The sequence below is a fragment of the Benincasa hispida genome, chromosome 3 (genome assembly GCF_009727055.1).
Source record: "Benincasa hispida cultivar B227 chromosome 3, ASM972705v1, whole genome shotgun sequence".
Lineage (NCBI taxonomy): Eukaryota > Viridiplantae > Streptophyta > Magnoliopsida > Cucurbitales > Cucurbitaceae > Benincasa > Benincasa hispida.
The window spans coordinates 22,548,060-22,558,786 of NC_052351.1; the positions used below are offsets into that span (position 1 = coordinate 22,548,060).

Below are 10,727 nucleotides of genomic sequence, written 5' to 3' on the forward strand. Positions count from 1 at the left end.
AACTTCAAATCCTCTAACGAGAGAAACCAAAACAAGAATCATCACCACCACCCCATTCACTTCACCACAAATTATCTTTGTTTTTTTCTTTATTTCCCAAAAAAAAAGAAAAAAAAAAAAAAAACAAACCAAAGCATCATGAGCACAGACACTGGAATTATTGAAATGGAATGTGAATTGGATCGCCATAGGAGCCATCGGGTAAATACAGGGTGACTTCAATGTTGTTGGGAAGTTAAAAATTAAATTTTGCAATCTACAAAAAGGAAATCCCCATAATTTAAGCAACAGCTTTTTGCACTAAAGAAAATGAAATTACAACAAACTGTGATTTGAGGCGAAGCGGGGACTTCTTCGATGATTTCATCAAATTAACAAATATTAAATCTAGTACCCATATAAACCTTTCCCAAAAGAATATATCACTAACTGCTGCCCTTCGCTCTTTTAAGCCTTTTTATTCTCGCACGCCTCTCCCGTTCTTCTTCTTCCTGGATCAGACGAAGTTGCTCTTCATCCTCCTTCCTTGCTATTTTTGCACTGTATTGCAAAGTAAATACGTAAATATACAATGAAGGAGAAACCCAAAGTTGTAAGAGAAAATAATATACTGCATGAGTAGAGTATGCTTTACCTTCTTTTCTCCTCCATCACAATATCGTCGAAATTGGCCTCCATATCGCTATCATCATCATCACGGGAAAATTTTGCAGGATTATATCTGCAGAGAAGTAAAAAAATGGAGTGTTGGAATGAAACGATATCAAAATATACCAAAAATGAAAGTTGGAAATAATCCTAACACAATTACTGTGTATGCAAAGAGTCAGAAAACTATTGCATCTTACATGATAAAAAATAGAAAATCTCATAAAAATCAATAGGATATGCATGCTCATGACAACACAAAAACATGCATCAAACCATTTGTCTGGTGTCATGGAGACTTCTCTTCTCTGAAATTGACTACTAAATACGAATGAGATCAGTGAGTAAAAATTTATACCCGAACATTTTTCTAATTAGACTAATCGCTTCATCACCCTCTGCATCATCCTCCTCATCAGAGTATCGTCTTGCAGGCCTCTTCTTCGGTCGCTGATCATTCACAGCCAGACGTGATGGAACTTGTCTTTGTGTCGGTGCCTTACTAATCTGTAAGTTCATCGCAAAGTTGGTTAAGAGTTGTACATCCAGCACCAGCTAAGGAAATTATTTCTAAACAAATTGGACGTGAGTTTAGCATGAGAGGACATATAACCTGAGGTCTTGAAGATGATACTGGCCGACTCGGTGCTACTTTGGCCTTAGCAGGTGGGCGCATGTCATTCCTCTTATCTTCTAGCTTTTTTGACGGCAATGGCTTGTGCACACCAGGTGCAGAATTCTTTGTACCTGGTAGAGAAGGCTTCTTCTGCATGACAGCAGATGAGGCTTTTGGTGCCACCATTGGCCGACCAGGACCATTTCCATTGTTGCTATTACCTAGTGGCCGGCCAGGACCATTCACGTTGCTGCTATTACCCATCGGCCGGCCAGGGCCATGCCCATTGTTGCTATTTCCAATTGGCCGACCAGGACCACTCCCATTGTTATTTCCCATTGGCCGACCAGGACCATTTCCGTTGCAGCTATTACCCAATTGTTTCTTAGCCTTCATCATAGACAAATTCGGATTGCCAGAAGATCCTGACTTGTTTTTGGACTGCATTTGCCCATTGATAGGAACAGATTTCTTATCTTTATGACCAGCATGAATATTCTGGCGAGGATTACCAAGAGGCTGCTTACTTTTCATGGGAACCTGAGCTGAACGTGCCTCTAAAACAGGACCAAAGAAACAAACAATGAGTTCTCTCATTCTATGTAGATTCTAATTTTTTTTTCAAAAACAAAAAGAAAAGAAGTCTCTAAGTAAAACCTGACACAGCTATAATTGACATGATCTAACAGCAACATACCAGTACTTGGAGCATAAACACTTCTTGAGGACTCTTTTGTAGGAGCAGGAACATTTGCATCCTCGGAAAATAGAAAGGAGTAGTCCCTGGTGTCCTTTAGCTTTTGAACTTTAGTTTGCTTCTGCATGATAATCCATTATATCCATCAAATCCGACAATGTTGAAGAGAGAGAGAGTATAATCTAACAAAGAAATGCCAAAGTACCTCATTTACAACCTTCGGTGGAACCCTAGGTTTGGAGGCTACACTGTTTGAACCTTGGCTCTTCTTATTCTGCCAACACATGGATAATCATCAGGTTTAATATTCTTCAAAGACCGTTAATAAATGCTCTTGAAAGATAAAATTTCAAATGCATGAGATTGAGCAAAATCCCTCTTCCCGTATTTGATTCTTCCAATTGGATGAGTTTTCCAGTCTACATGAAACAGCCAGTAGAATAACACGAAATGAACAAATTTTCAAATAATTCTCACCCATGCATCTTAGCAATAACAAAATGTTGAATGAAATTCTTTGCAAAAATAATTAAGCCATGCAACCATGCAGAGTACATACCATGAAATATACAATGCAAAACATTATATAATATGCACGTTAAAGGTAGCTGAGCAATAAAAGAACTAAAACACCATCTCAACAATCAATGTTTAATTCATTTAATTATAAAATATTTATTTGCCCAAAAAATATAATTTCTTTCTCCTATTGGTCTTTTAAACACAAATAGACAAAAATGTAACTAGGAACAATATGGAGGTCATGATACTTACACCATGAACGTGGTCAGAAACCCTAGATGCCAAGTGCTGGTTTTCTAATAATGACTTGCTTTCTTGAATTACTCTTTGAGAAATGACAGGTTGAGAAGGTCCAAAGAATGACCCAAAACTGCAGCAATTAACACAAAAATTTCAAGCATTAACACCCAATTTGAGATGTTAAAAAGTGTAGAGTTGGAATTAATATGCATTTTGGGTTCATAACAAAGAAGAACAATCTTTTCACTGCAACAGCAACCAACTGCTGGCATGGCTTTATTGGGAATAAAAGGAGAAGAGACAGAAGAGACACTTGAAAACCTTACACAGATGTTTTTGAAGACATAACAGCAATCAAAGGACAAAAAAGTAATAGACTTTGATTTATATTACGAGGACGGGAAAAGTATTCTTTAGGGCCCTTATCAGTTATCATGCACCGTTATAAACATTATTACTTTATACTAACTTCAACGATATAAGCTACCAACGGGAAAACATGGTAAAATAAATCCACAAACATGCTATAACCAACCCCATCATGAAGAGCTTCAGGCTGAAACTTACTTGTCATAAGGAAGCTTCTTCCTATCATTGGACTTCAAGTGAGAGCTGCCGTCTTTTTTCGACTGCCTTCTAATTTTTTCTTTTAGTCTTTGCCTTAATTCAAGATATTCTATTTCTTCCTTGGTAGGCTTAGGGTCCTCCACCTCTTCATATTCCTCCTCCTGTTCTTCATCCATTTGATCATCATCTTCATATTCGTCATATTCTTCATACCCCTCATAATCTTCCATGGAATGTTCCATCTATGCTACACAACAAGATCAATGGTATAAACTTTCAGAATGTCTATTTTTTAACATCTTTCAAGATGGCATCTCCATGTTTCTAAATCAAGCACGAGGGTTTCAAAAAAATCACACTTGAAAATGCAAAATACAATAAAACAAACTGAATTTATAATGAAAACAAAATCCACAGCCAGGGTATAAGTATAAATAAATTTGTCGGCTAATGACATGATATTTTATGGAAATATAATGCAGCTTCTTCTGAAGCTGAATGAGGAAATTCTCCACACATCACAACGTGTAGGGTAGTCCAAAATCCCATCAATTTTAAAAACTTCGAACACAGATAGAGGTTATTTTTGCACGTCAAGAATTAAGATCATCTAATCGATGTTACCCTAATTTTCGGATCAAAATGACCTGATCCTTCGTTGAAATACGATTTCTCCCTCCGACGCTAAAAAATAATAATAATAACCCTTGGCCAATTTTATCATACCCAAAACAAAAACAGTACTTGAAATCTACAATCTAATCAAATCAAAAAAATCGAACTTGGTTTTGCGATTAACAGCACCGAGACAACAACGAGAACAATCGCACAAGAACGAAACCCGTACTAAAAAAAGCGAACGAAAGAATGGATTCAAATCAATCAAACCCTAACCAAAAAAAAAAAAAAATCGAAATCATAATAGCAGATTTCTGAATCCCAATCAACAAACATCGAAACCATCGAACGTATGACAAAAACATCGCAAAAATAAATAAATAAATAAAAAGAAAGAGAACGAATTGAAATTCAACGAATCGGGTAATCAAAATCAGATCGAAATCGAACCAAAAAGAAGAGAAAAAAACCTGAAAAGGATCTAGAGCGGCTGGAATCGGATGAAACCCTTATCAAAATTGAGCAAAAAGAAAGGGAAAACAGCGGGAGGGAAGGAGAAAGCGCGAGATCTGTAGATGGAATACAATGGCGGACGGAAAAAAGGGGGTTCAGCGGGGGGGAGAGAGAGATATAATAGAGAGCGGAAGGAGAAGGGGCGAGAAGCAAAGGGGTCATTACTAACGTGCGCAGGGGGCGTCGTGACCTATTCATATTGTGGTGAATTCGGGGGATCGACTATGCGGAGGCCTCGTTAGTCCGTTTAGGAAAATGAGTTTCCAAAGTCCATTATTAAAGCCAAAAAGATTCCTTCCTTTTTTTTCCTTTTTTCTTTTTTCCTATTAACTTTTCTTAATTAGAACTAACAATTCATCGTCTTCCGCGTAATTTTAGATTTGACGCCCTTTCTACCCTTTTTTCTCCTCCCTTATGTTTGCCCTCCAAATTAATTACTAATCTGCGTTTAATTTACGCGGGATGCTCATCGATTGATGCTTCGTGTTTTTGGGCCGTCTCACTTGGCCCAAACGTATACGTCTTTGGACCTTTCTCTCGGCCCATTTACAATAATTGCATCGTCAGTCCATGACAATCCAGTCTTGGTGCTCGCTCGGCCTAAAACGTGTTAGGGTCCAGGCTCAGCTATAACCGGGTAACATTTTAAAGGTTAATAATTAAGTAAATGACAATATTTTAAAAAAATTATAAATATATCAAAATCTAAAGATGATAGGCTACTTTTGACAATATGAGATAGACCCGAGCTGGATCTAAGATTTGTTATATTTATAAATTTTTTAGTATTGTGTTATATCTATTACAGATACTTTAGCCTTGATTGTTATATTTGTTATTGTCTCCATAACTTAACTCCTATTGGCTTAAGACATTATTTGAGCCCAACTTGGCTACTTTAACCTTCAATAGTTGAGTCTATGATTCTTTAGAAAATTATAATACTCTCAACATGAACGTAATTCAATTGACATAGTATTTATACCATTGATCTTAAAAAAAAAAAAAAACTTAGATAAATGATATTGATAATTTAACATTTTGCCAACATGAACGTAGCTCAACTAATATAGTGCTTCAACTATCTAGTTTTGAAGAAAATTTGATCAAAGCCAATCTTGTTTGTGACAAAACTGACCGAACATTACATGGGTTTAAAAAAAATTGATAAGCTCACATCTAAGTAATAGGTAATTTATAGGTAATCATTGTCTTTTTTCTTTCTTTCTTTTTTTAATTTTTTGAATTTTGATTTCTCACCTTCATTCCCCTATTCTATTCTCATATATTTATTTTGATTCTCCTCATTCTTTCTCCCCTTATGGTCATTTGTGAACCAAACCTAGTTATCTCCCACCACTGCAACTGTCTTATTCTCTCTTTTCTTTTTCCTCCTCCTCTCTCTTTCTCTCCCTTTAGAGTTTAGATACCTTTTTTCCGTGTTCATCTCCCCAAATTCACCAAACCGGCGACCATCGACGTAGTCAGCCAATCGACATATCCAATCCATCTCAATAGTTCAGAACCAATAAATCCGTGGTCAAAATAGGTTTGAGTCTTCTTGATCTTAGATTAATTATGAGATTAAAAAAAATCTTTCTTATCGATTTTTTTAATTAGTTGAAAATTACTAATCCCAAGCTATTTACTCGACCACTCACAAAGTGCAAAGAGTAATTGATTAGATTCGTAGACAATGTTGTCAATTATTAATATTTGGCATATTTTTTTTTAATAATAATGGAACAATTTTATTCTATTTGTAAGAACAAAAAGAAGCAGATTGATTCTATACTCGATAAATACCAATATGTAGTGATAGATTGGAATTGATCCTATTTCATCCGAACTATGGATGAGATCCACCTAAAGCACCATTAGTTTTAGCTCATCAAACGAAGTAGCTATCCACAGCTTTAGCATGACAACTATAACATCACGCCATGGTAAACTACCAAAGCTTCTACTGTAGTGTAGCGCCTGGGCTCAATCTTCCCCTTGTTGAGTTGCATCCCTCGCCGCATGTTCAATTGGAAAGTCTGGCAAAGATGCTTCCAACTCCTGTTCCCATGGTTTGAGGTTACTTAGACAAAGATGAATTCTGCGCAATCAAAGATTGACATAAGATCCCATCCCTGAAACAGGAAGAGTCGTTTGCTTTCCAATTGCTACATTCAGTCATAAGGCCAATTTCCTTAATGTGAGTATAACATAGATTGTACAACTCAGCCCAATCTTGCTATATGAAAATTTTGATTGATCTTCGACTTATTAATTGAATTTGACAATTTGATATTATTTATGTATTTAAATAATATATATGATTACAAGCTTTTTTAAGAACTAAGTTTTATTACAATTTATTGGATTTGTATTTTTAAATTAATTGTAGGTTTAGTCATAATTTTAGTCTATGAACCTATAAGCATGTGTCAAATATATCTCTCTATTATAAATGTTTATAATACGTCGTCATTTAATTTTCAAAAGTTATTTTGAGTGGTTGCTAAACATTTTAATTTTCTCAAAATTAAACACTAGAAAAGCCAATCTAAACACTGAAAGAACGAAATTCTATAGCGGAGGCGTGTGAAAGCACGTGCCAATGTAATTTAATTTAATTTGAAAAACTTAAAAAAACAAGGAAATTATAGAAGAACAAAATAAACATTTATAAATTACAACATGCTTCTGGAGAGAAAAATATGAGAATAACTAACCCTTGAAAACTTTTCTTTTCGTAATTCATCACCCCAAAATCTGAACAGCACGAATGCAAATCTTCCTTGAACTAGAAAATTCTTCTCACAAAAAAACAAGTCAAGAACAGAGAACATCACCACTTGGTTTCCTCGCTATTCTCCGAATAAAGAATCAAGGATGTATGGACTCCTTAATTTGGTAGAGAGAAGTGATTTTGTGTGAGAGAGGTTTATTAAGGAAGAAGATGAAGAATGCAGAGAAAAGTCTTTTCTCTTCCAAGTGATCTATGTGTTGGATTGAAATTTCTGAAAATGAATCTTCTCCCTCCTATTTTACTTGAGAGCGAGTTGGTTGGAGATAGAGTTAAAACTTCCCTCCATTAACTCACAGTAACTCCCAATGGGAGTTATTATTTTGAATTTAAATAAATTATATATCAAATCAAATTTAATATATAATTAAATAAATATTAATTAAGGAATTAAGTAATTAAGTAGTTAATTAATTAATTATCATATATTTAATTTAATTTGAATCATATTCAAATAACAACATCACACACAACTTATATTTTTAAAAGAATCTCATTCATATTAATTCTAACTTATAGTTTTAATACAAATGTTATTCATATTAATTTTGATCTAGAGTATCATATGAATTTTATTCATATAATTAATATCATAATCTTGTTCAAATAGTTATTATTCACACATAATAAAGTATAATTTCGAATCTTATTCAAAATTAACTTTATGTTATAATGTATTTATATACATTATATTAATTGTATCTTATATAATTAATCTCTTTATTTAATTTGAACAGTTTATATTAATCCAAAATTAATTGATTCTTGTTTTACTCTTAGTGAGTTAGCAAGGAGACCATATGAATCTACAGATTAGAAGTTTTGATGATATAAAATGAATTAATTAAACCATTTAATTAAGTTAATCGACATTCATTAACTGCAGGTCACTCCACTAAAGACTCACAGCTTGACCCTTCATGAATGGATCAAATTACCATTTTACCCCTGTAATTACATCTAACTCCTTAAATACCATTGATTCCTCTAATGAACAAACACTTTATAATCCAACTATAAACCAATCCCTTTCAGGCCAATGAAAGGGTAAAGCCTCAATGTTCAAGACCCAGAATTAGCCATTAAAAAAAGTAGTACTTCTCCTTTCTTTCATTAAATCAATAGGGAACAGGATAAACCGGAAATAACCTAAGTTAACCAAGAATAATAATAATAAGATGATAAAACAAAAACAAATTTTAAAAATGGAATCGAGAGATTGAGAGAAATTATGACAAATTTATTAAAGAAATAAGCTTTTCTTAGTGTGAATGGAGCTGGCAGTCAGAATTCAAAAAGAAGGAAAATTAACAATTGGATTTATCTAAGGAGGAGCTAGCGGGGAGGGAAGAATTCAAAAAGAAGGAAAAATTAACAATTGGATTTATCGAAGGAGGTTGCATTTAGTAAGAAAATTTTAGCATTCTCAGCACGATTTGGCTTTGAGTAGCTAGACACATTTCGTTGGAGATGGCTAAAGTCTAAGCTAGACGCATCGTAGCACGATTTGGGCTTTGAGTAGTCAGACACGTCTCATTGGAGTTGGCTAAAGTGTAAGCTAGACGCATCGTAGTACCAGATGTGTATTGAAATTTATGTCCTAAAACTCGTGATTTGTAAACAATAAACTTATTCTGTAAATCGATAAAGTTGTTATTGAAGTTTTGATTCAATAAAGTTGTTATTGAATATATGAATTGTTTATTTCATTTTAGAAATAAATCAATAAAAGATCTAGACCTTCAGGTTATTTCTTGAACACAATCCATTTGTATGTCTATTACATATTGTTCAAGTTGCATTGAAAAACCTCGGATCTTAATTTATTGGATTTTGAATTATGCAAATCATAGAATACTTTATGAAGGAATCTCGACATGAGGAGATCCTTGAGAGAAAGCGGATCGTCCAAATTCCTTAAGCAAGGAAATGATTGTTGAAGATGTACTGAAACAAATAATAGACAATTGACTGTTGTAGTTATGTTTTTTCTTAACCCATTAAAAAAAACAAGTATCCAATCAATTTAGTAAAAACACATATAATCAAAGAATCCTAATTAAACTATTGATTTAGTTTTTGCAACGATACTATAGAGGTTTATGGCAATAGCCACCGAAAGGTGATCAACTACCTATCCCCTAAATTGAGACAATCTTAGCTAATTACTAATACCAGAATAACTCTTATTCTTATAATTCTTAGCTACCGTGGTTAAGTTAAGGACTCATTAACTAGTTTAATTCATCTCATAAAGGGTAGGTCAACGCAATCTCTCAAACAGTTGCGAGTTGTGTCATCTGTGGAGAAGCACATCCGATTGAAGAATGCCCAAGGAATCTACAATCAGTATGATTCACAAAGAATAACCCTTTCTCCGATACGACAACCCTGGGTAGAGAAATCACCCCAATTTCACGTGAAAAAAATCAACAACAAAGCTATCAACCTATGGCGCAAAAGGAAGGGCCACAAGGATTTTTCCCGCGAACAAACGGTCTACCGCAAAATCAAGCCAGCAGTTCGCATGCACCCTAACCTTCATCTTTAGAGAGCTTGATGAAGCAGTATATTGAGAAAAATGAATCAGTGCTTCAGAATCAAGCGACGTCCATCCGAAATCTTGAAATTCAGATAGGACAGATTGTGAGCGAACTAAAAAATAGACCGCAAGGAGCGTTGTCGAGCTCAACTGAGCTCCCTCGCAACTCTGGGAGTACAGAAAAGGAACAATGCCTAGCATTCTCCTTGCTAAGCGAAAAAACAACGGTGAAAGTAGGGGAAGAACCCATCATGACCAATTCGAATGAGGTGAAGACCAAGAACCCGTTGACATATGATTCAGAAAATCCCAAGAAAATAAACCCAAGAGTTGCGTCCACCTTCAAGTCTCTAAAACACGAAACAAAAGTACATCTACCACCATTCTCGCAAGGATTGAAAAAGAAACAGAATGCTGGAGAAAAAATTGCTACAGTGGCAGTAACGCAAAATACTATGATCCCACAAAAAATATGCAACCCAGGAAGCTTCACGATACCATGGTCAATTGGAGGGGTTTACATTGGTCGAGCACTATGCGATCTCGGAGCGAGTATAAACTTAATGCCGCTGTCCATTTTCGAACGATTGAATATGGGCAAACTAACGTCCATGACGGAGACTCTTCTGCTTGTGAACAGATCTCGAATACATCCCGAGGGAGAGTTGAAAGATGCTGCAGTCTCAATTGACAAATTCATCTTACTGGTAGACTTCGTCATTCTGGACTATAAAGCGGACGAAGATGCGCCCATCATATTGGGACGACCATTCCTCTCGATCGGACGCGCTCAAATTGATGTGCACAAGGGGGAGATCGTAATGAACGTCAATGGGGAAAGCCCAGATTGAGGCAGTCAAGATCCCAGAAGACCGAGAAAATAAGAAAAAGCCACCTTGGATATAAAAAGCCCAGATTGAAGTAAGCAGTCCCTGCATTACTATGTGACTCAAACTCATTAGAGACGCAA

The 10,727-nt window shown here is 35.2% G+C and overlaps 1 protein-coding gene across 3 annotated transcripts; it reads right to left on the reverse strand.

Moving 5' to 3' along the window:
* Positions 1 to 157: 157 nt before the first annotated feature.
* On the reverse strand, positions 158 to 4,674 carry LOC120073196 (protein SPT2 homolog). Of its 3 annotated transcripts, none has more exons than XM_039025876.1 (9): positions 4,379 to 4,674; positions 3,291 to 3,532; positions 2,736 to 2,853; positions 2,167 to 2,235; positions 1,962 to 2,082; positions 1,262 to 1,821; positions 1,007 to 1,155; positions 635 to 721; positions 158 to 540 (listed from the first exon to the last, which is right to left on the reverse strand). In XM_039025876.1, the coding sequence occupies exons 2-9, from the start codon at positions 3,530 to 3,532 to the stop codon at positions 426 to 428; spliced, it is 1,461 nt and encodes a 486-aa protein (XP_038881804.1). In that variant the 5' UTR covers positions 4,379 to 4,674; the 3' UTR covers positions 158 to 425. The 3 variants fall into 3 exon arrangements, with proteins under 3 accessions (XP_038881804.1, XP_038881805.1, XP_038881803.1); XM_039025877.1 differs by having other exon boundaries at positions 2,179 to 2,235; positions 3,291 to 3,537; XM_039025875.1 differs by having other exon boundaries at positions 3,291 to 3,537.
* Between the last annotated feature and the right edge of the window lie 6,053 nt (positions 4,675 to 10,727).